Source organism: Salvelinus alpinus, chromosome 6, assembly GCF_045679555.1.
Source record: "Salvelinus alpinus chromosome 6, SLU_Salpinus.1, whole genome shotgun sequence".
NCBI lineage: Eukaryota > Metazoa > Chordata > Actinopteri > Salmoniformes > Salmonidae > Salvelinus > Salvelinus alpinus.
Window position 1 is genome coordinate 4,094,138 of NC_092091.1, and position 26,398 is coordinate 4,120,535.

The window sequence follows — 26,398 nt, forward strand, 5'->3', positions numbered from 1 at the left end:
TACAGGTACAGTAACTCCTACCCGCCAGACCATACAGGTACAGTAACTCCTACCTGCCAGACCATACAGGTACAGTAACTCCTACCTGCCAGACCATACAGGCTGTTTTCCTGGTTAAATGCATTAAAAACAATATAGACAAATAGGAATTTGTTTAGATTTTTATTTGAAACCATCTGAACACCACAGTCTGTTAGAAGAGCTGCTTTATGCCTTGGTGGGGGTTGCCTTGGCGGGGGCTGCCTTGGTGGGGGCAGCCTTGGTGGGGGTTGCCTTGGTGGGGGCTGGCTTCTTGGCCGGCTTCTTCTTGGGCTTCAGCATCTTGGCCTTGATCTGTGTGTAGGGAGACTCATATTAGACAGACGGTACTGATACGAGTAGGCAAGAGTACTACAATACGAGTCTTGGGTCCAGTTTCCCTATTATACAGGTCTTTATATGCAACAAACAGCCATCATGGGTCTACTCACCGCCGGGTCATGCAGCAGGATGGCTTGACGTCTGGCCGTCTTGGCGTAGGGGTTCAGCTTCATCATTATTCTCAGGTTCTTCAGAGGGTTCTTCTTCAGGACTCTGCGTCTGATCTTCTTGCTGTGAGGAGACATGAGAAACGAGGGGGGGGGGGGGTCAGTAGGAGGGAAAATCTGTTGATATTTGGTGGTTCGATGTGTTGAGAATAGTAGCATCCCAAGAGGCACGACATTCCCTAAATAGTGCACTACTTTTGACCAAAGTCAACTTGGCCGTGATCAAAATGTAGTGCACTATGTTGGGAATGGGGGGGGCATTTGGGATGCTATCTTGTCATGCTCAGGACTCCAAATAAAATCAGGATTCAGAAACACGGACCTGAAGTGGAACCTCATCATGGCTTCGATGTCACAGTGGAGCATAACGCACTACAGTACCCATAATGCTCTGTACAATATAAAGCAAGAAGGGGGGGGGGGGGGGTCTTACTTTGGTGCACGAAGTGCTTTCTGGATCTCCTCACTCTTCAGAATCCTGCTCAGATCTGTGTTGGTCATCTTGTGCATGGGCAGACTAGAGGAGGGAGACAGGACAGACAGGTCAGAGGTCAACAGTACCTCTGTTAGGGAAGCAGCATGTGGTTTAGCAACAGACCATTTTTTTTTGAGACACTCATCAAAACTCAGAACTTCTGGTAAATATCAGGATTCAGAAACACGGACCGAAGTAGAAGCTCATCACTGTCGGAATTAAATAACTCAAAATATCTTACTAACTCCGCTCACTGCAACCGTTTACCGGCCGGGACGCTACGTAACGCCCGTTTAACTCACTTGTAGTCCACCTTGAGAGAGGCAGACTTGCGCCAGGTTCCGTAGAGCTGGTCCAGCTTGCGGAAGGCGGACTCGGTCCATATACAGAACCGACCGACGTGACCGCCGGGGGCGAGCCTCAGCAGGTTCAGCTTGTTCACGTTCTGCAAGGTGATACCTGGGTGAAAAGAAGCGTCAAATACAAAACGAGTAAACACGCGGATGATTTAACGGATGCTCAAATCTACAGAGGAAAATGACACCAGAAAGAAAAGTAACTCCACATTATGTTAGAGAACTAGTATCCATTGATGTTTTGTATTGGGTTTTGATCCTATGCAAAAATCAAATGGACCTGAATGGGAATCAGAACTTCCATTGACCCCCCCCCCCCCTCAGGGTCCCCTCCACCAGGTTCCCCCTCTAACCCCAACCCCCCCAGGGTCCCTTCTAACCCCCACCTCCACCAGGGACCCCTCTAGCCCCCCCCACAGCCATACATACCAGGGATGTTCCTGAAGGCCTTGGTAACACCTTGATCCTGGTTGTAGATGATGCAGGGTCCTTTGCGCTGGATACGTCTGCGATTCCTCATCTTACCTTTACCAGCTCGCATGCGCTGTGACGCGTACACCTGCACACACCCAGAGGACACACATTTAGCATCTTACGTCAACAGAACGAGACAAAAGCTGTGCTTTCATCTTGATAATGTCAATATTTCACGCTCAGGACTTCCATTCAAAAATCAGGATTCAGAAACACGGACCTGAAGTGGAACCTCATCACGGCACCATAAACAGTACAACGACGACCAGAGAGACGGTATTAAGTCTTTTTACTAACTTTCTTGATGTCGTTCCAGGCCTTGAGTTTCTTCAACAGCAGCACGGCCTCCTTTGTCTTTTTGTAACCCTCCACTTTGTCTTCTACCACCAGGGGAACCTCTGGGATCTCCTCGATGCGGTGTCCTGAAGGAGAGAGACTCTTCAGATTGTTGTATAGCTCCTTCACGTTCTAATTCTACACGTTACTTTGATCAGAATTGTATACACATCGTGCTAGCTAAATACACCCCCCCCCCCGAGAAGACTCAGACAAACTCGAGTCGTATATGACGAGTGACATTTGACATAACTAACGAAAGTAACAAATTATAGTACCTGAAACCGTTGTTCATGCTTAGTATTGAAAAGTTATGCCGTGTTGGGGTATACCGTACAACACTAGTGACTACTAGTCCAGTATCGGCTACAGCTTCTCTAGTACAGGCACATCCAAGACATCTTGCTCAGAATTAATATTTCGTCAACCCGCCGTGGCAGCTATAAGACAGTCGGCAAACCGTCACTGCACACAGAGTCAGACGCAAATTACACCATCATAGCAAGGCTTATTTAAAGGGCCTGTGATTAATTAGGATTTTATTTAGCTGTGTGTGTGGGGGGGGGTTAAAGGTACAAAATACTAAGTAATATTATATTTCCCATATGTACTGTGGGATGCCACTCAAAATAATATTTTTTTGTTCGTTGATAAATGCCAAGTTTACATTATTTATCGTCATATTACGTCGTTACACATCTCATTGTAGTCCGGATAGCAGCTCGTATCCAGCTAAAAACAATAAGGTGCGGTTCGCCCATGTTGAACGTTATATAGTTGTTGTGCATCTGATTAATGTTATATCGATGATTCTCTGGGTCACTTCATGTTTGAATGTGTATCTGAGTTATTGATGTTCGAGCGGATATCCGCCCGGTATGACAGAGCAGCGTGATCAGGTCTCTCTCACTACACTGAGATAATAGGAATACAACGTTTGGATCGGGTAAAACGTTTTATCAGACTACACGTATCAGCTATATAAATCAAAGTGGATCGAACGGGGGAAAAAATGATTCTCAAAACAAGAAATGTAAAAATGTTTACGGTTAAATGAAAAACCATATATCAGGGTCCATAACACGGATGAAAAACAAAACTGTACTGCATCAAAAGGATGGCAGGCGGCGTACCTTTGGACATGACGAGCGCGGGCAGGGCGGAGGCAGCCAGGGCGGAGCAGATGGCGTAACGCTTCTGGGTGGTGTTGATCCTGCGGTGCCAACGGCGCCAGGTCTTGGTGGGGGCAAACATGCGACCTCCACGACACATCTACAGTCACAAGGGGGTTAAGGAAGTGTAGCGAGCTAATGGATAAATAAACATTGCTTCTTCAAAGAGCTTGATTACTGGACACATGCAACCATGGTATCGCCATGACTGTGTTTTTTAGGTCCGGGAAACAGGCCCAAAAATGTGTTCGCGAGTATCTTGCTCAGACTCAAGGTTCGTCAGCCACTTGTGCCAGCATATGACATTAGGCATAACGTCACTGAACACAGCGTAGGACGCAAATTACACCATCACCGCAAGCCTCGGAATGTCTGGTTATAACTCAGCATGTACCACCTACATGGGCTGTGTTCATTAGGCGACACAAACGGATAAAAACACAAGCAATTAGGTGCCACCCGTATTTGTACAATAAAACTTAAGTCGGTTGCAAAAACATTTTGTTGAGATGAGCCCTAATGAACACAAACATGGCCCATTAGACATACATGGTGAGATTCACAAGGGGACAATAAAGGAAAACATACCAAACCAAATCTGTATTTTGGATGTAAATACCATGTTATGGAACACATGCTTTTAGAAACGGCAAAGTGTCACGATACAGGTCTTTAAAGGTTGTACACAAGAAATTGTGTCATCTTGAAATTTGTATTGCTTTTTTGGGGCGACACCTCTCCCTCCATTCTACATGCAGAATAGAGAGAAAAGTTGGATAGTGGAAACCACTTGAGTCACCAAATTGAATTTAACATTGCAGATAAAGTTCAGAATTAAGTTTCACGTGTACAAAACTTTAAGACTTGCATCACTTATAGTTTCAGTTAGTAAAAGGCTGTATTTTAGAGTTTATGTTCAGTTTTAAACAAGCTCCCACAATGCAGCAGGGGGATGAGGAAGTCTATTGTTGGTTTGGGATAGTTTGTCAAAAACAATTGAAATCTTAAGTGTCTGGACAGTTCTATAACATGCCATTTGATTCCAAAAATACAGCCTTGGTTGTCAAAGTAAACCTCTCCTTTAAGATCAATGTTAAACTGTCTGAGAGGATACATTGCCGAAGGCTCCCTGGCCGGAGCGGTGGGTACCACCTCCCCTCACACGGGGGATACGGGCCACAGCTCTGCCGGTACCCCAGGACTCAGCACTGGTCTGGTGACCTGGAACACAAAAACATTAGAACCTGTATACTTTGTCAGTAAATGTATATCTTCACATGGAAGACATCCATCAATACAAATTAATTAATTAGGCCCTAATCTATGGATTTCACAGGCCTGGGAATACAGCTCTGTACCCGTTGGTCATTATGCATTCAAAATAATGAAAACCAGTCAGTATCTGGTGTGACGACCATTTGCCTCATGCAGAACATGAGAATTAAGTTAAGAGTATGGAAACTTTCTGGAATCCTTCCCCCCCCCCCTTTAGACCATGAAACCAACAGATTACATGTTGTGCTGAAATACACCCCCCCCCCCCCCACCCCCAGTGGTACAGGTGAAAGCCCTTCAGAACTTCTAGTATAATCAGGTTTCAGAAACACGGACCGAAGTTAAAACTCATCACCAAAGCTTTTCACCTGTATCCAAAGAAATTGCTTATTTGATTGAATAAATGTTCAAAAGATCACTCACCTGCAAGTCCGCTGACGGCATAGGGCTGACGACTGTTCTTGCGCATGTTGGTGTGCACGAAGTTGACAATGTCGGGGCGGATGGGAGCCTTGAACACCGCAGGCATGACAACATTTTTGCCTGAGCTTTCTCCTTTCTCGGAGTAGATCGAGATTAAAGGCCGGGCACAAGCCTGTGGGCGAAAACAGTCAAAATTAAATGCATGTTCGGCAAAATGCTTACCATGTACCTGATAGCATGTATCTAACTAGCCACCGACACGCTACATATCAAATGATGAACGTTAGCTAACTACATGTAGTTTCATGGTTATCTTGCTCAGACTCAGTTGTCGTCATTCACTTGCGCCAGCATATGACAATAGGCATTTGTCGACTGATCGCAAAGTAGGACGCAAATTACACCATCATAGCAAGTACATGTAAAAAATCCCGATTCTCTCAGTCCCGCTAGCCGCCGTGCTAGTAGCTAGGTACCACGCTAACCAGAAAATGTGTGATCTTTGGATTAATTATCTGTAGCTGACTAGCTAGTTGGCTAACTTACGCAAATGTGTAAGTGATCTACAGTTTACTAAGTACATATTCAAAGTAGTTGCGTGAAGAAATGTGTACTGGTTTACGAACTTCACGTATATTTTAGAAAACCCGGTTATACGGCCTGTGGTTGAAAGGAAAGCACACGTGTGACTTGGCTAGAACATCGCAGACAAAATGGCTCCTCTTTTAAACTTCCTTTAGATTCGCCGTAAAATACGTTAAATTGTATTGCCTAAGAAACATATTGGCAAGAGAAGTCTTTGATTTTGCAATATCAATTGATTGCTAATGTTAAATAGTATTTGCTGATACAAAAAGCTAGGATTCTCACCATTTTTATCTTTTTAGTCTCGGCTCGCCGCGAACCACGCTCCTTACTCAATGGCGGCCACAGTAGAAAAGGAAGTTGGTAATGCAACTCACAGGACATATGATTCCGACCACGTCACACTTCCGACAACTGAAACTTTCAATGAATTCAATACTACACAGGGACATGTTTTTCGATTCTAAGTCAATATACGTACTCTTTCAACTTATAAACATTTAATATCGAACTTGAAATACTATACAACGACGAAAACATTTTTTATAAATGAGATTACATAGGTCCCTACTGCGCAGTACGGCGGAGGAAACTAGTATGGTGACCGGACTACTTTCGTGATAATTATTTCCTGGAATTATATATTTTTTCTTAAATGTAACTACCACACGGGCCAGTTGTGTGAAAATATGTATTTTATCTTACTCGTCTTTGTAAAAAATATATATAGATTAAAAATAGTTTGTGTTCGTAGTGCCGACTGATGACGTCAAGCGTCCACTGGCTGTATTGGCGCGAACGTCAAATTCAGTCGTAGCTACCGCTCGAACTTTTATTTAGTATATTTCTGACTTCATAACACCAACTAACGTACTATTTTGGTAACTAGCTACCCAATGAAATGGGCTCCAAGATCATCACCGATGCTGTACAGTTTTCGAAAACGCTTCGGTGAGTTATCGTTTTCAAATGTGTGGCTAGGAGACACTTGTCTCCTGTTTGTTATTCTGTACTTAGTTAACGTTAGCTAGCTAACTGAGTTAGCTAATTATTGATTAGTGCAAACTGTAAAGTTTGGTGGAGGAGGAAAAATGATCTAGGCCCCTTAGTTGCAATGAAGGGGAAATCTTAACGCTACAGCAAACAATGACATTCTAGACGATTCTGTGCTTCCCACTTTGTGGCAACAGTGTATAAGAAGAATACAGAGGATGGAAGAAAGAGTGGCCAGCGAGATGCATGAATTGCGCAAGAAAGGAACAGTGAAGACAGAGATTTATGTGTAAATTAGAAGTGAATTCAGGCTCAGCTGTTACTCCACCATTCGTATGCTAGTCTACATATTAGGCCAAGCCTACAGTGAATTTAGGCGATCACCACCTGTGCTATGCAAGCCAGAGACAAAACATTTTTTTTTGTCTGATGCACGTTTTGTGCCAAAGAATTGAAGTTGAACATAGCCAAATATCAGTTTAATTACATGTGCAATAAAGTATAATGTCTAGGCATATTTAAACAAATCCTGGTGCAACAGATCGCAAAGCAGAGTATCCCCATTCCCCACTGAGCTCATTTTTGGAAATGGCAAGTTCACATTCTCATCCATAAACCCATATCACGTGCAAGTGTGGTGTCCAGCAGCTGATACCGGCAGGATGGGGTTGTGCTTTTCATTAGGAGGGACGTTCTAACACGGATCGCTAAAATAATGATTATGCTCACATTTCCTCAATGTTAAATATTAGGCGTATGGAGACGCCTATTGATTTGGCAGCGAAGCACGAATGATCAGTGTAGCAACTATGGTCACAACATGATGTTAAATTATCTTCACCACTAGAATAACAACCACAAGGCTTCCGTCACACACTCAATTTAATGTTTAAAAAAATATATATATATACAGAATTACAGAGGGCAGTTTAGAAAAATAACTTAAGTGCAAATCGTCCTCTGGAATTTACCCCATGCTGGGATAATAATTACAAAACGAACTTCTCTACTAATACTATAGCTGTCTCTCCCCCTTCAAAACTACCCTTGTTAATTCATTTGAAAGGAAACATCATTTTAGCGTTATGCTATAATGTAGCCTACTTTCTGATGGACTACAGCCAAGATTTGAAGCCTTTGAATATGTTTTTAGGACAAATGTGATTTGTGTGGCTTTGATTGATGAGTCCTTTTGGAGTGTGTGTGAGATAAAATCTAACTTTATTTGTCACATGCGCCGAATACAACAAGTGTAGACTTTACCATGAAATGTTTCCTTACAAGCCCTTAACCGAACAATTAAGTTCAAGAAAGAGTTAAGAAAATATTTACCAAGTAGACTAAAAATAAAAAGTATAATAAAAAGTAACACAATAAGAATAACACGGCTATATACAGGGGGCACCGGTACAGAGTCAATGTGGAGGCTATATACAGGGGGTACCGGGAACAGAGTCAATGTGGAGGCTATATACAGGGTGTTACGGTACAGAGTCAATGTGGAGGCTATATACAGGGGGTACCGGGAACAGAGTCAATGTGGAGGCTATATACAGGGTGTTACGGTACAGAGTCAATGTGGAGGCTATATACAGGGTATTACGGTACAGAGTCAATGTGATGGCTATATACAGGGGGTACCGGTACAGAGTCAGTGCGGAGGCTATATACAGGGTGTACCGGTACAGAGTCAATGTGAAGGCTATATACAGGGGGTTCTGGTACAGAGTCAATGTGGAGGCTATATACAGGGGGCACCGGTACCGAGTCAGTGTGCAGTGGTACAGGCTAGTTGAGGTAATCTGTACATGTAGGTGGGGGTGAAGTGACTATGCATAGGTAACAAACAAACAGCGAGTAGCAGCAGTGTACAAAAGAAGGGGGGTCAATGTAAATTGTCCAGTGGCGATTTAATGAATTGTTCAGCAGTCTAATGGCTTGGGGGTAGAAGCTGTTGAGGAGCCTTTTGGTCCTAGACTTGGCGCTCCGGTACCGCTTGCACACACCCCATGTTCCATAACATTGTCATGGATAATCTGAATGTTGTTTCCAACTACCAATCAGCAACTGAACGGTGAGTGTAATGTTAGCGAAATAGACTGGTACCCAGGCTAGTCAAGCCAGGTATGAACTTTCAAAAAATATTATAAATAAAAATGGAGCTACAAGTAACCAATAAATAATGTTTTGTCTGGATATAATCTATATGGTTTTGGACCAAGTGTGCATGCGCCCTCCAGAGGTTTCTTGTACATTTTTATTTATACCTTTTTTTGGAAGTATGAACAGGGAGTGAAGGCACTAAATGACGATAGTTGCTCAGCGAAACTTTCTATATTTTGTGAGTATTGGTCACTAACATATTTTGTGTAATGGGACAATAACTGGTAGCTAATTGGGCTAGAGAGGATACTTGTTATGTTCATAATCTCCTCCTCTGCCCAGATACTGGTTCAGCTAATCAGAAATGTTTTTAAAACAATTTTTTTTATGCATTTATGATTTTAGGACTCTTCAAGATGACTGCAAAGACTCCTGTATATATGAGCAAGACATCCAGATACTGAGAGTGAATGGAGAGAAACACCTCCACTACATCTACAGTGGTGACAGACCAGTCTTCGTCTGTGAGAAAACGGTACGTTCTGCTCTATTGAAGACATTTCCAGTCAACCCACCCTATTTATTGAGAATCTTTGCATTATTCGTTTTGTATTACTGTACTGTATTTCCATTAGACAATCAATTCACCCAATCGTTCTAATATTGAGCCACTATTTTACTGTGTTGTTGTCGGGTGACAAGGCCCCACAGATCGACCCTGAAGATGACAAAATGGATGAGACGCACTCCGACGATGAGACAGATCATCAAGTCAAGATAGAGTTGGGGCCACAGCCTCTCACCATCATGAAAGCAAGGTCTCCTCCTCCCTCTTGTTGTTGTTCTCCTCCTCCTCCATCTTGTTGTTGTCCTCCTCCATCTTGTTGTTGTTCTCCTCCTCCATCTTGTTGTTGTTGTTCTCCTCCTCCATCTTGTTGTTGTTCTCCTCCTCCTCCATCTTGTTGTTGTTCTCCTCCTCCCTCTTGTTGTTGTTCTCCTCCTCCTCCATCTTGTTGTTGTTCTCCTCCTCCTCCATCTTGTTGTTGGTCTCCTCCTCCATCTTGTTGTTGTTCTCCTCCTCCTCCATCTTGTTGTTGGTCTCCTCCTCCATCTTGTTGTTGTTCTCCTCCTCCATCTTGTTGTTGTTGTTCTCCTCCTCCATCTTGTTGTTGTTGTTCTCCTCCATCTTGTTGTTGTTCTCCTCCTCCATCTTGTTGTTGTTCTCCTCCTCCATCTTGTTGTTGTTCTCCTCCTCCATCTTGTTGTTGTTCTCCTCCTCCATCTTGTTGTTGTTCTCCTCCTCCATCTTGTTGTTGTTCTCCTCCTCCTCCATCTTGTTGTTGTTCTCCTCCTCCATCTTGTTGTTGTTCTCCTCCTCCATCTTGTTGTTGTTCTCCTCCTCCATCTTGTTGTTGTTCTCCTCCTCCATCTTGTTGTTGTTCTCCTCCTCCATCTTGTTGTTGTTGTTCTCCTCCTCCATCTTGTTGTTGTTGTTCTCCTCCTCCATCTTGTTGTTGTTGTTCTCCTCCTCCATCTTGTTGTTGTTCTCCTCCTCCATCTTGTTGTTGTTCTCCTCCTCCATCTTGTTGTTGTTCTCCTCCTCCATCTTGTTGTTGTTGTTCTCCTCCTCCATCTTGTTGTTGTCCTCCTCCTCCATCTTGTTGTTGTTCTCCTCCTCCATCTTGTTGTTGTTCTCCTCCTCCTCCATCTTGTTGTTGTTCTCCTCCTCCTCCATCTTGTTGTTGTTCTCCTCCTCCATCTTGTTGTTGTTCTCCTCCTCCATCTTGTTGTTGTTGTTGTCCTCCTCCTCCATCTTGTTGTTGTTGTTCTCCTCCTCCATCTTGTTGTTGTTGTTCTCCTCCTCCATCTTGTTGTTGTTCTCCTCCTCCATCTTGTTGTTGTTCTCCTCCTCCTCCATCTTGTTGTTGTTCTCCTCCTCCATCTTGTTGTTGTTCTCCTCCTCCTCCATCTTGTTGTTGTTCTCCTCCTCCATCTTGTTGTTGTTCTCCTCCTCCTCCATCTTGTTGTTGTTCTCCTCCTCCATCTTGTTGTTGTTCTCCTCCTCCTCCATCTTGTTGTTGTTCTCCTCCTCCATCTTGTTGTTGTTCTCCTCCTCCTCCATCTTGTTGTTGTTCTCCTCCTCCTCCATCTTGTTGTTGTTCTCCTCCTCCATCTTGTTGTTGTTCTCCTCCTCCTCCATCTTGTTGTTGTTCTCCTCCTCCTCCATCTTGTTGTTGTTCTCCTCCTCCATCTTGTTGTTGTTGTTGTCCTCCTCCATCTTGTTGTTGTTGTTCTCCTCCTCCTCCCTCTTGTTGTTGTTCTCCTCCTCCATCTTGTTGTTCTCCTCCTCCATCTTGTTGTTGTTCTCCTCCTCCATCTTGTTGTTGTTGTTCTCCTCCTCCATCTTGTTGTTGTTCTCCTCCTCCATCTTGTTGTTGTTGTTCTCCTCCTCCATCTTGTTGTTCTCCTCCTCCTCCATCTTGTTGTTGTTTTTCTCCTCCTCCATCTTGTTGTTGTTCTCCTCCTCCATCTTGTTGTTGTTCTCCTCCTCCATCTTGTTGTTGTTGTTCTCCTCCTCCATCTTGTTGTTGTTCTCCTCCTCCATCTTGTTGTTGTTGTTCTCCTCCTCCATCTTGTTGTTCTCCTCCTCCTCCATCTTGTTGTTGTTGTTCTCCTCCTCCTCCATCTTGTTGTTGTTCTCCTCCTCCATCTTGTTGTTGTTCTCCTCCTCCATCTTGTTGTTGTTGTTCTCCTCCTCCATCTTGTTGTTGTTCTCCTCCTCCATCTTGTTGTTGTTGTTCTCCTCCTCCATCTTGTTGTTGTTGTTCTCCTCCTCCATCTTGTTGTTGTTGTTCTCCTCCTCCATCTTGTTGTTGTTCTCCTCCTCCATGTTGTTGTTGTTCTCCTCCTCCATCTTGTTGTTCTCCTCCTCCTCCATCTTGTTGTTGTTGTTCTCCTCCTCCTCCATCTTGTTGTTGTTCTCCTCCTCCATCTTGTTGTTGTTCTCCTCCTCCATCTTGTTGTTGTTGTTCTCCTCCTCCATCTTGTTGTTGTTCTCCTCCTCCATCTTGTTGTTGTTGTTCTCCTCCTCCATCTTGTTGTTGTTGTTCTCCTCCTCCATCTTGTTGTTGTTGTTCTCCTCCTCCATCTTGTTGTTGTTGTTCTCCTCCATCTTGTTGTTGTTCTCCTCCTCCATCTTGTTGTTGTTCTCCTCCTCCATCTTGTTGTTCTCCTCCTCCATCTTGTTGTTGTTCTCCTCCTCCATCTTGTTGTTGTTCTCCTCCTCCATCTTGTTGTTGTTCTCCTCCTCCATCTTGTTGTTGTTCTCCTCCTCCATCTTGTTGTTGTTCTCCTCCTCCATCTTGTTGTTGTTCTCCTCCTCCATCTTGTTGTTGTTGTTCTCCTCCTCCATCTTGTTGTTGTTCTCCTCCTCCATCTTGTTGTTGTTGTTCTCCTCCTCCATCTTGTTGTTCTCCTCCTCCTCCATCTTGTTGTTGTTGTTCTCCTCCTCCTCCATCTTGTTGTTGTTCTCCTCCTCCATCTTGTTGTTGTTCCTCCTCCATCTTGTTGTTGTTGTTCTCCTCCTCCATCTTGTTGTTGTTCTCCTCCTCCATCTTGTTGTTGTTGTTCTCCTCCTCCATCTTGTTGTTGTTGTTCTCCTCCTCCATCTTGTTGTTGTTGTTCTCCTCCATCTTGTTGTTGTTCTCCTCCTCCATCTTGTTGTTGTTCTCCTCCTCCATCTTGTTGTTCTCCTCCTCCATCTTGTTGTTGTTCTCCTCCTCCATCTTGTTGTTGTTCTCCTCCTCCATCTTGTTGTTGTTCTCCTCCTCCATCTTGTTGTTGTTCTCCTCCTCCATCTTGTTGTTGTTGTCCTCCTCCTCCATCTTGTTGTTGTTGTCCTCCTCCTCCATCTTGTTGTTGTCCTCCTCCTCCATCTTGTTGTTGTCCTCCTCCTCCATCTTGTTGTTGTTGTTCTCCTCCTCCTCCCTCTTGTTGTTGTTCTCCTCCTCCATCTTGTTGTTGTTGTTCTCCTCCTCCTCCATCTTGTTGTTGTTGTTCTCCTCCTCCTCCATCTTGTTGTTGTTCTCCTCCTCCATCTTGTTGTTGTTGTTCTCCTCCTCCATCTTGTTGTTGTTGTTCTCCTCCTCCATCTTGTTGTTGTTCTCCTCCTCCATCTTGTTGTTGTTCTCCTCCTCCATCTTGTTGTTGTTCTCCTCCTCCATCTTGTTGTTGTTGTTCTCCTCCTCCATCTTGTTGTTGTTCTCCTCCTCCATCTTGTTGTTGTTCCTCCTCCTCCATCTTGTTTTTGTTCTCCTCCTCCATCTTGTTGTTGTTCTCCTCCTCCATCTTGTTGTTGTTCTCCTCCTCCATCTTGTTGTTGTTCTCCTCCTCCATCTTGTTGTTGTTCTCCTCCTCCATCTTGTTGTTGTTCTCCTCCTCCTCCATCTTGTTGTTGTTCTCCTCCTCCTCCATCTTGTTGTTGTTCTCCTCCTCCATCTTGTTGTTGTTCTCCTCCTCCATCTTGTTGTTGTTCTCCTCCTCCATCTTGTTGTTGTTCTCCTCCTCCATCTTGTTGTTGTTCTCCTCCTCCATCTTGTTGTTGTTCTCCTCCTCCATCTTGTTGTTGTTCTCCTCCTCCATCTTGTTGTTGTTCTCCTCCTCCATCTTGTTGTTGTTCTCCTCCTCCATCTTGTTGTTGTTCTCCTCCTCCATCTTGTTGTTGTTGTTCTCCTCCTCCATCTTGTTGTTGTTGTCCTCCTCCTCCATCTTGTTGTTGTTCTCCTCCTCCATCTTGTTGTTGTTCTCCTCCTCCATCTTGTTGTTGTTCTCCTCCTCCATCTTGTTGTTGTTCTCCTCCTCCATCTTGTTGTTGTTCTCCTCCTCCATCTTGTTGTTGTTGTTCTCCTCCTCCATCTTGTTGTTGTTCTCCTCCTCCATCTTGTTGTTGTTGTTCTCCTCCTCCATCTTGTTGTTGTTCTCCTCCTCCATCTTGTTGTTGTTCTCCTCCTCCATCTTGTTGTTGTTCTCCTCCTCCATCTTGTTGTTGTTCTCCTCCTCCTCCATCTTGTTGTTGTTCTCCTCCTCCATCTTGTTGTTGTTCTCCTCCTCCATCTTGTTGTTGTTCTCCTCCTCCATCTTGTTGTTGTTCTCCTCCTCCATCTTGTTGTTGTTCTCCTCCTCCATCTTGTTGTTGTTCTCCTCCTCCATCTTGTTGTTGTTCTCCTCCTCCATCTTGTTGTTGTTCTCCTCCTCCATCTTGTTGTTGTTGTTCTCCTCCTCCATCTTGTTGTTGTTGTTCTCCTCCTCCATCTTGTTGTTGTTGTTCTCCTCCTCCATCTTGTTGTTGTTCTCCTCCTCCATCTTGTTGTTGTTGTTCTCCTCCTCCATCTTGTTGTTGTTGTTCTCCTCCTCCATCTTGTTGTTGTTGTTCTCCTCCTCCATCTTGTTGTTGTTGTTCTCCTCCTCCATCTTGTTGTTGTTGTTCTCCTCCTCCATCTTGTTGTTGTTCTCCTCCTCCATCTTGTTGTTGTTGTTCTCCTCCTCCATCTTGTTGTTGTTGTTCTCCTCCTCCATCTTGTTGTTGTTGTTCTCCTCCTCCATCTTGTTGTTGTTGTCCTCCTCCTCCTCCTCCATCTTGTTGTTGTTGTCCTCCTCCTCCTCCATCTTCCATGTCCTCCTCCATCTTGTTGTTGTCCTCCTCCATCTTGTTGTTGTTGTTCTCCTCCTCCTCCATCTTGTTGTTGTTGTCCTCCTCCTCCATCTTGTTGTTGTTGTTCTCCTCCTCCTCCATCTTGTTGTTGTTGTTCTCCTCCTCCATCTTGTTGTTGTTCTCCTCCTCCATCTTGTTGTTGTTCTCCTCCTCCATCTTGTTGTTGTTGTTCTCCTCCTCCATCTTGTTGTTGTTGTTCTCCTCCTCCTCCATCTTGTTGTTGTTCTCCTCCTCCATCTTGTTGTTGTTCTCCTCCTCCTCCATCTTGTTGTTGTTCTCCTCCTCCATCTTGTTGTTGTTCTCCTCCTCCATCTTGTTGTTGTCCTCCTCCATCTTGTTGTTGTCCTCCTCCATCTTGTTGTTGTCCTCCTCCTCCTCCATCTTGTTGTTGTTCTCCTCCTCCTCCATCTTGTTGTTGTTCTCCTCCTCCTCCATCTTGTTGTTGTTCTCCTCCTCCTCCATCTTGTTGTTGTTCTCCTCCTCCATCTTGTTGTTGTTGTTCTCCTCCTCTATCTTGTTGTTGTTCTCCTCCTCCATCTTGTTGTTCTCCTCCTCCTCCATCTTGTTGTTGTTGTTCTCCTCCTCCATCTTGTTGTTGTTCTCCTCCTCCATCTTGTTGTTGTTGTTCTCCTCCTCCATCTTGTTGTTCTCCTCCTCCTCCATCTTGTTGTTGTTGTTCTCCTCCTCCATCTTGTTGTTGTTGTTGTCCTCCTCCTCCATCTTGTTGTTGTTGTCCTCCTCCTCCATCTTGTTGTTGTTGTTCTCCTCCTCCATCTTGTTGTTGTTGTTCTCCTCCTCCATCTTGTTGTTGTTCTCCTCCTCCTCCATCTTGTTGTTGTTCTCCTCCTCCTCCATCTTGTTGTTGTTCTCCTCCTCCATCTTGTTGTTGTTCTCCTCCTCCTCCATCTTGTTGTTGTTCTCCTCCTCCATCTTGTTGTTCTCCTCCTCCTCCATCTTGTTGTTGTTCTCCTCCTCCATCTTGTTGTTGTTGTTCTCCTCCTCCATCTTGTTGTTGTTCTCCTCCTCCATCTTGTTGTTGTTGTTCTCCTCCTCCTCCATCTTGTTGTTGTTCTCCTCCTCCTCCTCCATCTTGTTGTTGTTCTCCTCCTCCATCTTGTTGTTGTCTCCTCCTCCTCCTCCATCTTGTTGTTGTTCTCCTCCTCCATCTTGTTGTTGTCCTCCTCCATCTTGTTGTTGTTCTCCTCCTCCCTCTTGTTGTTGTTCTCCTCCTCCATCTTGTTGTTGTTCTCCTCCTCCATCTTGTTGTTGTTCTCCTCCTCCATCTTGTTGTTGTTCTCCTCCTCCTCCATCTTGTTGTTGTTCTCCTCCTCCATCTTGTTGTTGTTGTTCTCCTCCTCCATCTTGTTGTTGTTGTTCTCCTCCTCTATCTTGTTGTTGTTCTCCTCCTCCATCTTGTTGTTCTCCTCCTCCTCCATCTTGTTGTTGTTCTCCTCCTCCATCTTGTTGTTGTTCTCCTCCTCCATCTTGTTGTTGTTGTTCTCCTCCTCCATCTTGTTGTTCTCCTCCTCCTCCATCTTGTTGTTGTTGTTCTCCTCCTCCATCTTGTTGTTGTTGTTCTCCTCCTCCATCTTGTTGTTGTTGTTCTCCTCCTCCATCTTGTTGTTGTTGTTCTCCTCCTCCATCTTGTTGTTGTTGTTCTCCTCCTCCATCTTGTTGTTGTTGTTCTCCTCCTCCATCTTGTTGTTGTTCTCCTCCTCCATCTTGTTGTTGTTCTCCTCCTCCATCTTGTTGTTGTTGTTCTCCTCCTCCTCCATCTTGTTGTTGTTGTTCTCCTCCTCCTCCATCTTGTTGTTGTTGTTCTCCTCCTCCATCTTGTTGTTGTTGTTCTCCTCCTCCATCTTGTTGTTGTTGTTCTCCTCCTCCATCTTGTTGTTGTTCTCCTCCTCCATCTTGTTGTTGTTCTCCTCCTCCATCTTGTTGTTGTTGTTCTCCTCCTCCATCTTGTTGTTCTCCTCCTCCTCCATCTTGTTGTATTTGTTCTCCTCCTCCATCTTGTTGTTGTTGTTCTCCTCCTCCATCTTGTTGTTGTTGTTCTCCTCCTCCATCTTGTTGTTCTCCTCCTCCTCCATCTTGTTGTTGTTGTTCTCCTCCTCCATCTTGTTGTTGTTGTTCTCCTCCTCCATCTTGTTGTTGTTCTCCTCCTCCATCTTGTTGTTCTCCTCCTCCTCCATCTTGTTGTTGTTGTTCTCCTCCTCCATCTTGTTGTTGTTGTTCTCCTCCTCCATCTTGTTGTTGTTGTTCTCCTCCTCCATCTTGTTGTTGTTGTTCTCCTCCTCCATCTTGTTGTTGTTGTTCTCCTCCTCCATCTTGTTGTTGTTGTTCTCCTCCTCCATCTTGTTGTTGTTGTTCTCCTCCTCCATCTTGTTGTTGTTCTCCTCCTCCATCTTGTTGTTGTTCTCCTCCTCCATCTTGTTGTTGTTCTCCTCCTCCATCTTGTTGTTGTTCTCCTCCTCCATCTTGTTGTTGTTCTCCTCCTCCATCTTGTTGTTGTTCTCCTCCTCCATCTTGTTGTTGTTCTCCTCCTCCATCTTGTTGTTGTTCTCCTCCTCCTCCATCTTGTTGTTGTTCTCCTCCTCCTCCATCTTGTTGTTGTTCTCCTCCTCCTCCATCTTGTTGTTGTTCTCCTCCTCCTCCATCTTGTTGTTGTTCTCCTCCTCCATCTTGTTGTTGTTTTCTCCTCCTCCATCTTGTTGTTGTTCTCCTCCTCCTCCATCTTGTTGTTGTTCTCCTCCTCCTCCATCTTGTTGTTGTTCTCCTCCTCCTCCATCTTGTTGTTGTTCTCCTCCTCCTCCCTCTTGTTGTTGTTCTCCTCCTCCTCCATCTTGTTGTTGTTCTCCTCCTCCTCCATCTTGTTGTTGTTCTCCTCCTCCATCTTGTTGTTGTTCTCCTCCTCCATCTTGTTGTTGTTGTTCTCCTCCTCCATCTTGTTGTTGTTGTCCTCCTCCTCCATCTTGTTGTTGTTGTTCTCCTCCTCCTCCCTCTTGTTGTTGTTCTCCTCCTCCCTCTTGTTGTTGTTCTCCTCCTCCATCTTGTTGTTGTTCTCCTCCTCCATCTTGTTGTTGTCCTCCTCCTCCATCTTGTTGTTGTTGTTCTCCTCCTCCTCCCTCTTGTTGTTGTTCTCCTCCTCCATCTTGTTGTTCTCCTCCTCCTCCCTCTTGTTGTTGTTGTCCTCCTCCATCTTGTTGTTGTTCTCCTCCTCCTCCATCTTGTTGTTGTTCTCCTCCTCCTCCCTCTTGTTGTTGTTCTCCTCCTCCCTCTTGTTGTTGTTCTCCTCCTCCATCTTGTTGTTGTTCTCCTCCTCCATCTTGTTGTTGTCCTCCTCCTCTTGTTGTTGTTGTTCTCCTCCTCCTCCCTCTTGTTGTTGTTCTCCTCCTCCATCTTGTTGTTCTCCTCCTCCTCCCTCTTGTTGTTGTTGTCCTCCTCCATCTTGTTGTTGTTCTCCTCCTCCATCTTGTTGTTGTTCTCCTCCTCCATCTTGTTGTTGTTCTCCTCCTCCATCTTGTTGTTGTTCTCCTCCTCCATCTTGTTGTTGTTCTCCTCCTCCATCTTGTTGTTGTTCTCCTCCTCCATCTTGTTGTTGTTGTTCTCCTCCTCCATCTTGTTGTTGTTGTTCTCCTCCTCCATCTTGTTGTTGTTGTTCTCCTCCTCCATCTTGTTGTTGTTGTTCTCCTCCTCCATCTTGTTGTTGTTGTTCTCCTCCTCCATCTTGTTGTTGTTGTTCTCCTCCTCCATCTTGTTGTTGTTCTCCTCCTCCTCCATCTTGTTGTTGTTCTCCTCCTCCATCTTGTTGTTGTTGTTCTCCTCCTCCATCTTGTTGTTGTTGTTCTCCTCCTCCATCTTGTTGTTGTTGTTCTCCTCCTCCATCTTGTTGTTGTTGTTCTCCTCCTCCATCTTGTTGTTGTTCTCCTCCTCCATCTTGTTGTTGTTGTTCTCCTCCTCCATCTTGTTGTTGTTGTCCTCCTCCTCCATCTTGTTGTTGTCCTCCTCCTCCATCTTGTTGTTGTTGTTCTCCTCCTCCTCCCTCTTGTTGTTGTTCTCCTCCTCCCTCTTGTTGTTGTTCTCCTCCTCCATCTTGTTGTTGTCCTCCTCCATCTTGTTGTTGTTGTTCTCCTCCTCCATCCCTCTTGTTGTTGTTCTCCTCCTCCATCTTGTTGTTGCTGCTCTCCTCCTCCATCTTGTTGTTGTTGTTCTCCTCCTCCATCTTGTTGTTGTTGCTCCTCCTCCATCTTGTTGTTGTTGTTCTCCTCCTCCATCTTGTTGTTGTTGTTCTCCTCCTCCATCTTGTTGTTGTTCTCCTCCTCCATCTTGTTGTTGTTCTCCTCCTCCTCCATCTTGTTGTTGTTCTCCTCCTCCTCCATCTTGTTGTTGTTCTCCTCCTCCTCCATCTTGTTGTTGTTCTCCTCCTCCTCCATCTTGTTGTTGTTCTCCTCCTCCTCCATCTTGTTGTTGTTCTCCTCCTCCTCCATCTTGTTGTTGTTCTCCTCCTCCTCCATCTTGTTGTTGTTCTCCTCCTCCTCCATCTTGTTGTTGTTCTCCTCCTCCTCCATCTTGTTGTTGTTCTCCTCCTCCTCCATCTTGTTGTTGTTCTCCTCCTCCTCCATCTTGTTGTTGTTCTCCTCCTCCTCCATCTTGTTGTTCTCCTCCTCCTCCATCTTGTTGTTGTTCTCCTCCTCCTCCATCTTGTTGTTGTTCTCCTCCTCCTCCATCTTGTTGTTCTCCTCCTCCTCCATCTTGTTGTTGTTCTCCTCCTCCTCCATCTTGTTGTTGTTCTCCTCCTCCATCTTGTTGTTGTTCTCCTCCTCCTCCATCTTGTTGTTGTTCTCCTCCTCCATCTTGTTGTTGTTGTTCTCCTCCTCCATCTTGTTGTTGTTGTTCTCCTCCTCCATCTTGTTGTTGTTGTTCTCCTCCTCCATCTTGTTGTTGTTGTTCTCCTCCTCCATCTTGTTGTTGTTGTTCTCCTCCTCCATCTTGTTGTTGTTGTTCTCCTCCTCCATCTTGTTGTTGTTGTTCTCCTCCTCCATCTTGTTGTTGTTGTTCTCCTCCTCCATCTTGTTGTTGTTGTTCTCCTCCTCCATCTTGTTGTTGTTGTTCTCCTCCTCCATCTTGTTGTTGTTGTTCTCCTCCTCCATCTTGTTGTTGTTGTTCTCCTCCTCCATCTTGTTGTTGTTGTTCTCCTCCTCCATCTTGTTGTTGTTGTTCTCCTCCTCCATCTTGTTGTTGTTGTTCTCCTCCTCCATCTTGTTGTTGTTGTTCTCCTCCTCCATCTTGTTGTTGTTGTTCTCCTCCTCCATCTTGTTGTTGTTGTTCTCCTCCTCCATCTTGTTGTTGTTGTTCTCCTCCTCCATCTTGTTGTTGTTGTTCTTGTTGTTCTCCTCCTCCATCTTGTTGTTGTTGTCCTCCTCCTCCATCTTGTTGTTGTTGTTCTCCTCCTCCATCTTGTTGTCTCTCTCCTCCTCCATCCTGTTGTTGTTCTCCTCCTCCATCTTGTTGTTGTTGTTCTCCTCCTCCATCTTGTTGTTGTTGTTCTCCTCCTCCATCTTGTTGTTGTTGTTCTCCTCCTCCATCTTGTTGTTGTTGTTCTCCTCCTCCATCTTGTTGTTGTTGTTCTCCTCCTCCATCTTGTTGTTGTTGTTCTCCTCCTCCATCTTGTTGTTGTTGTTCTCCTCCTCCATCTTGTTGTTGTTGTTCTCCTCCTCCATCTTGTTGTTGTTGTTCTCCTCCTCCATCTTGTTGTTGTTGTTCTCCTCCTCCATCTTGTTGTTGTTGTTCTCCTCCTCCATCTTGTTGTTGTTGTTCTCCTCCTCCATCTTGTTGTTGTTGTTCTCCTCCTCCATCTTGTTGTTGTTGTTCTCCTCCTCCATCTTGTTGTTGTTGTTCTCCTCCTCCATCTTGTTGTTGTTGTTCTCCTCCTCCATCTTGTTGTTGTTGTTCTCCTCCTCCATCTTGTTGTTGTTGTTCTCCTCCTCCATCCTCCTCCTCCATCTTGTTGTTGTTCTCCTCCTCCTCCATCTTGTTGTTGTTCTCCTCCTCCTCCATCTTGTTGTTGTTCTCCTCCTCCTCCATCTTGTTGTTGTTCTCTCTCCTCCATCTTGTTGTTGTTGTCCTCCTCCTCCATCTTGTTGTTGTTGTTCTCCTCCTCCATCTTGTTGTTGTTCTCCTCCTCCATCTTGTTGTTGTCCTCCTCCATCTTGTTGTTGTTCTCCATCCTCCATCTTGTTGTTGTTGTTCTCCTCCTCCATCTTGTTGTTGTTCGTCTCTCCTCCTCCATCTTGTTGTTGTTCTCCTCCTCCTCCATCTTGTTGTTGTTGTCTCCTCCTCCATCTTGTTGTTGTCGTCCTCCTCCTCCATCTTGTTGTTGTTGTTCTCCTCCTCCATCTTGTTGTTGTCTGCTCTCCTCCTCCATCTTGTTGTTGTCTCCTCCTCCATTTGTTGTCTCCTCCTCCATCTTGTTGTTGTTGTCCTCCTCCATCTTGTTGTTGTTGTTCTCCTCCTCCATCTTGTTGTTGTTGCTTCATCTTGTTGTTGTTCTCCTCCTCCATCTTGTTGTTGTTCTCCTCCTCCATCTTGTTGTTGTTGTTTCTCCTCCTCCATCTTGTTGTTGTTGTTCTCCTCCTCCATCTTGTTGTTGTTGTTCTCCTCCTCCATCTTGTTGTTGTTGTTCTCCTCCTCCATCTTGTTGTTGTTGTTCTCCTCCTCCATCTTGTTGTTGTTGTTCTCCTCCTCCATCTTGTTGTTGTTGTTCTCCTCCTCCATCTTGTTGTTGTTGTTCTCCTCCTCCATCTTGTTGTTGTTGTTCTCCTCCTCCATCTTGTTGTTTCTCCTCCTCCATCTGTTGTTGTTGTTCTCCTCCATCTTGTTGTTTTCTCCTCCTCCATCTTGTTGTTGTTGTTCTCCTCCTCCATCTTGTTGTTGTTGTTCTCCTCCTCCATCTTGTTGTTGTTGTTCTCCTCCTCCATCTTGTTGTTGTTGTTCTCCTCCTCCATCTTGTTGTTGTTGTTCTCCTCCTCCATCTTGTTGTTGTTGTTCTCCTCCTCCATCTTGTTGTTGTTGTTCTCCTCCTCCATCTTGTTGTTGTTGTTCTCCTCCTCCATCTTGTTGTTGTTGTTCTCCTCCTCCATCTTGTTGTTGTTGTTCTCCTCCTCCATCTTGTTGTTGTTGTTCTCCTCCTCCATCTTGTTGTTGTTGTTCTCCTCCTCCATCTTGTTGTTGTTGTTCTCCTCCTCCATCTTGTTGTTGTTGTTCTCCTCCTCCATCTTGTTGTTGTTGTTCTCCTCCTCCATCTTGTTGTTGTTGTTCTCCTCCTCCATCTTGTTGTTGTTGTTCTTCTCCTCCATCTTGTTGTTGTTCTTCTCCTCCATCTTGTTGTTGTCCTCCTCCTCCATCTTGTTGTTGTTCTCCTCCTCCATCTTGTTGTTGTTCTCCTCCTCCATCTTGTTGTTGTTGTTCTCCTCCTCCATCTTGTTGTTGTTGTTCTCCTCCTCCATCTTGTTGTTGTTCTCCTCCTCCTCCATCTTGTTGTTGTTCTCCTCCTCCTCCATCTTGTTGTTGTTCTCCTCCTCCTCCATCTTGTTGTTGTTGTTCTCCTCCTCCATCTTGTTGTTGTTCTCCTCCATCTTGTTGTTGTTGTTCTCCATCTTGTTGTTGTTCTCCATCTTGTTGTTGTTCTCCTCCATCTTGTTGTTGTTCTCCTCCATCTTGTTGTTGTTCTCCTCCATCTTGTTGTTGTTCTCCTCCATCTTGTTGTTGTTGTTCTCCTCCTCCTCCATCTTGTTGTTGTTCTCCTCCTCCATCTTGTTGTTGTTGTTCTCCTCCTCCATCTTGTTGTTGTGCTAGTGTTAGTAGTGTTTTTACATTTTACAATTGTATTAATATGGCATATGAAACCATGGTAAAAGCACCCTGTCTATTTGTCACTGTATCAGTTCAGATGTTCTCTGCTTACAGGCAGCTGTTGTCTTGGTACACAATGTCTCAGAACAGCATTGTCTCCCCAGCCCCCCTGCTCCCTCCAGCGGTCTCCCCAGCCCCCCTGCTCCCTCCAGCGGTCTCCCCAGCCCCCCTGCTCCCTCCAGCGGTGTCCCCAGCCCCCCTGCTTCCTCTCTGGGTACGTTGTGACATGGCCGACCCTGCTGGTACCACCTGGTTAGGAGCAGAGACCGCCTGCACCGGCAACAAAGTCTCCGGGGTCAAGCTCTACTCCGTCACATGTGCAGGTAAGGGCCAGAGTAGAGACACGCATTCATTTAAGAGCTCATATCAAAAAATATTTACTTTTTTTATTAATTTAACTAGTCAAGTCTGTTAAGAACAAATTCTTATTTTCAACGACGGCCAACCGGGGAACAGTGGGTTAACTGCCTTGTTCAGGGGCAGAAGGACAGATTTTTACCTTGTCAGCTCGGGGATTCGATCTTGCAACCTTTCGGTTACAAGTCCAACACTCTAACCACTACGCTACCTGCCGCCCCTATACACGGTTTCAATAGATGATTGATCTTTGATGTTGTTTATCGTTCAGGTTCAACTGTGGACAAAGGCACATTCATCACTTTAGATGAGCTGAAACAGGAACACAAGAAAAGACATCATCCGTCCATGGTAAGGCTCCTAGTCCTCCCTGTTTCTCTGGTGTTTCACTGGCTGAGACTGTCAGTGTTGAGATAGGTATACTGGCTGAGACTGTCAGTGCCGAGCTAGGTATACTGGCTGAGGCTGTCAGTGCCGAGCTAGGTGTACTGGCTGAGGCTGTCAGTGCCGAGCTAGGTGTACTGGCTGAGACTGTCAGTGCCGAGCTAGGTGTACTGGCTGAGACTGTCAGTGCCGAGCTAGGTATACTGGCTGAGGCTGTCAGTGCCGAGCTAGGTATACTGGCTGAGACTGTCAGTGCCGAGCTAGGTGTACTGGCTGAGACTGTCAGTGCCGAGCTAGGTATACTGGCTGAGGCTGTCAGTGCCGAGCTAGGTATACTGGCTGAGGCTGTCAGTGCCGAGCTAGGTATACTGGCTGAGACTGTCAGTGCCGAGCTAGGTATACTGGCTGAGGCTGTCAGTGCCGAGCTAGGTGTACTGGCTGAGGCTGTCAGTGCCGAGCTAGGTGTACTGGCTGAGACTGTCAGTGCCGAGCTAGGTGTACTGGCTGAGATTGTCCGTGCCGAGCTAGGTGTACTGGCTGAGACTGTCAGTGCCGAGCTAGGTGTACTGGCTGAGACTGTCAGTGCCGAGCTAGGTGTACTGGCTGAGACTGTCAGTGCCGAGCTAGGTATACTGGCTGAGGCTGTCAGTGCCGAGCTAGGTATACTGGCTGAGGCTGTCAGTGCCGAGCTAGGTATACTGGCTGAGGCTGTCAGTGCCGAGCTAGGTATACTGGCTGAGGCTGTCAGTGCCGAGCTAGGTATACTGGCTGAGGCTGTCAGTGCCGAGCTAGGTGTACTGGCTGAGGCTGTCAGTGCCGAGCTAGGTGTACTGGCTGAGACTGTCAGTGCCGAGCTAGGTGTACTGGCTGAGACTGTCCGTGCCGAGCTAGGTGTACTGGCTGAGACTGTCAGTGCAGAGCTAGGTGTACTGGCTGAGACTGTCAGTGCCGAGCTAGGTGTACTGGCTGAGACTGTCAGTGCCGAGCTAGGTGTACTGGCTGAGACTGTCAGTGCCGAGCTAGGTGTACTGGCTGAGACTGTCAGTGCCGAGCTAGGTGTACTGGCTGAGACTGTCCGTGCCGAGCTAGGTGTACTGGCTGAGACTGTCCGTGCCGAGCTAGGTGTACTGGCTGAGACTGTCCGTGCCGAGCTAGGTGTACTGGCTGAGACTGTCCGTGCCGAGCTAGGTGTACTGGCTGAGACTGTCAGTGCCGAGCTAGGTGTACTGGCTGAGACTGTCCGTGCCGAGCTAGGTGTACTGGCTGAGACTGTCCGTGCCGAGCTAGGTATACTGCTGCGTTTACTGCTTTTCTGATGTTGTCCTCCATTCATATAGATATATCTAAGTGAAACAGACCTACTCAAAACCCAGACTGTCTATGTGGTCCATGTCACTTCCCTGATTCCCTGTCCTTCTCCCTCCCAGATGGCTGCAAGAGGCACAGCCCAGTACAACCTGTTTGGTTCTACCGTGGTGGAAAACACGACCATAGAATCTCAGAGCAGTGTCACGGTGGACTTCAGATGGAGCCATGTAGAGAGTGTCCTGGAGACGCCACCTCTCTCCTCTACGGCCACGCTGGTAGGTGTAGTCAGGTTACACTTGGGGCTGCAACCCAAATCAACCCCTAGTCCCCTACACCCTAGGCATTTGTGTAGATCTGACGGGTTGGATAGGTGTAAGGTGGCAGTATATTACTTAGAACAAGGGGTTGGAACCAATATTAATTACCAATCGGTTTAGTTTGGATCTGAACCATTCTTTTGTTTCATTCTTTTCCACTGTTTCGACCAGAAAAATAATGTTCTGAACCGGTTGATATAAAAAGTAACGTTTGAAATTTTGCGAGTGGGGCGAGAGAGGGTGGATGAGGAGGCTTGGCTTGAAGCCCTGGGCATCTTATGACAATAATGATCTGAATTAGTCCCACAGAATTATTCCTATGGAGGAGCAGCTTCTGTGAAGGAACTTGGTATGGCTTTGAACTTCAGAGAGTTGTCTTAACGTTGGACCAGAGTTAGCTAACGTTGGACCAGAGTTAGCTAACGTTGGACCAGAGTTAGCTAACGTTGGACCAGAGTTAGCTAACGTTGGACCAGAGTTAGCTAACGTTGGACCAGAGTTAGCTAACGTTGGACCAGAGTTAGCTAACGTTGGACCAGAGTTAGCTAACGTTGGACCAGAGTTAGCTAACGTTGGACCAGAGTTAGCTAACGTTGGACCAGAGTTAGCTAGCTAAGCTTGTGTGTGCAGAGCGGCACCAGAATTCAAATAGGGGGGGGGGGGAATGTTTTACTTTTTTGATAGTTAATAAATCTAATGTGAAACTTGATCACTATAGTATCTTTAACTAGCATTGGGAAAATGTATCCAGTCTTCTCAAATTAAAAATCTCTCTCCCTAATTTCTGAATCACGCTTGTAACATCGGTAGGCTACCCTCCCCCCTCCGAACCATTGGCTACTGTAGCCCCTCCCCCCTCCGAACCATTGGCTACTGTAGCCCCTCCCCCCTCCGAACCATCGGCTACTGTAGCCCCTCCCCCCTCCGAACCATCGGCTACTGTAGCCCCTCCCCCCTCCGAACCATCGGCTACTGTAGCCCCTCCCCCCTCCGAACCATCGGCTACTGTAGCCCCTCCCCCCTCCGAACCATCGGCTGCTGTAGACCCTCCCCCCTCCGAACCATCGGCTGCTGTAGACCCTCCCCCCTCCGAACCATCGGCTGCTGTAGACCCTCCCCCCTCCGAACCATCGGCTGCTGTAGACCCTCCCCCCTCCGAACCATCGGCTGCTGTAGACCCTCCCCCCTCCGAACCATCGGCTGCTGTAGACCCTCCCCCCTCCGAACCATCGGCTGCTGTAGCCCTTCCCCCCTCCGAACCATCGGCTGCTGTAGCCCTTCCCCCCTCCGAACCATCGGCTGCTGTAGCCCCTCCCCCCTCCGAACCATCGGCTGCTGTAGCCCCTCCCCCCTCCGAACCATCGGCTGCTGTAGCCCCTCCCCCCTCCGAACCATCGGCTGCTGTAGACCCTCCCCCCTCCGAACCATCGGCTGCTGTAGCCCCTCCCCCCTCCGAACCATTGGCTGCTGTAGCCCCTCCCCCCTCCGAACCATTGGCTGCTGTAGCCCCTCCCCCCTCCGAACCATTGGCTGCTGTAGCCCCTCCCCCCTCCGAACCATTGGCTGCTGTAGCCCCTCCGAACCATCGGCTGCTGTAGCCCCTCCCCCTCCGAACCATCGGCTACTGTAGCCCCTCCCCCCTCCGAACCATTGGCTGCTGTAGCCCCTCCGAACCATCGGCTACTGTAGCCC

The 26,398-nt window shown here is 46.3% G+C and overlaps 2 protein-coding genes and 7 non-coding genes across 9 annotated transcripts in view; 1 reads left to right on the forward strand and 8 right to left on the reverse strand.

Annotated features, from left to right (window-relative positions):
• Window positions 1–148: 148 nt before the first annotated feature.
• On the reverse strand, window positions 149–6,083 carry rpl4 (ribosomal protein L4). The gene is made up of 10 exons (XM_071404458.1): window positions 5,909–6,083; window positions 5,039–5,210; window positions 4,455–4,561; window positions 3,302–3,440; window positions 2,130–2,254; window positions 1,788–1,917; window positions 1,305–1,461; window positions 961–1,044; window positions 471–591; window positions 149–333 (listed from the first exon to the last, which is right to left on the reverse strand). The coding sequence occupies exons 1-10, from the start codon at window positions 6,005–6,007 to the stop codon at window positions 208–210; spliced, it is 1,260 nt and encodes a 419-aa protein (XP_071260559.1). The 5' UTR covers window positions 6,008–6,083; the 3' UTR covers window positions 149–207.
• On the reverse strand, window positions 807–874 carry LOC139579889 (small nucleolar RNA SNORD18). Its single transcript, XR_011675897.1, has one exon. It is a non-coding gene; the product is annotated as a small nucleolar RNA SNORD18 (small nucleolar RNA).
• On the reverse strand, window positions 1,150–1,217 carry LOC139579890 (small nucleolar RNA SNORD18). The gene has a single exon (XR_011675898.1). It is a non-coding gene; the product is annotated as a small nucleolar RNA SNORD18 (small nucleolar RNA).
• Window positions 2,008–2,077, reverse strand: LOC139579886 (small nucleolar RNA SNORD18). Its single transcript, XR_011675894.1, has one exon. It is a non-coding gene; the product is annotated as a small nucleolar RNA SNORD18 (small nucleolar RNA).
• On the reverse strand, window positions 2,572–2,672 carry LOC139579892 (small nucleolar RNA SNORD16). Its single transcript, XR_011675900.1, has one exon. It is a non-coding gene; the product is annotated as a small nucleolar RNA SNORD16 (small nucleolar RNA).
• Window positions 3,601–3,699, reverse strand: LOC139579893 (small nucleolar RNA SNORD16). Its single transcript, XR_011675901.1, has one exon. It is a non-coding gene; the product is annotated as a small nucleolar RNA SNORD16 (small nucleolar RNA).
• LOC139579887 (small nucleolar RNA SNORD18) lies at window positions 4,909–4,975 on the reverse strand. Its single transcript, XR_011675895.1, has one exon. It is a non-coding gene; the product is annotated as a small nucleolar RNA SNORD18 (small nucleolar RNA).
• Window positions 5,354–5,452, reverse strand: LOC139579891 (small nucleolar RNA SNORD16). Its single transcript, XR_011675899.1, has one exon. It is a non-coding gene; the product is annotated as a small nucleolar RNA SNORD16 (small nucleolar RNA).
• A 102-nt stretch (window positions 6,084–6,185) lies between the features above and the next one.
• The window catches only part of zwilch (zwilch kinetochore protein), a 43,492-nt gene continuing 23,279 nt past the window's right edge, over window positions 6,186–26,398 (forward strand). The window contains exons 1-6 of the mRNA XM_071404455.1: window positions 6,186–6,574; window positions 9,125–9,254; window positions 9,422–9,537; window positions 22,395–22,663; window positions 22,969–23,048; window positions 24,509–24,664. Coding sequence (XP_071260556.1) covers window positions 6,525–6,574; window positions 9,125–9,254; window positions 9,422–9,537; window positions 22,395–22,663; window positions 22,969–23,048; window positions 24,509–24,664 — 801 coding nt within the window. The 5' untranslated portion in view covers window positions 6,186–6,524. The remainder of the gene's footprint in view (window positions 6,575–9,124; window positions 9,255–9,421; window positions 9,538–22,394; window positions 22,664–22,968; window positions 23,049–24,508; window positions 24,665–26,398) is intronic.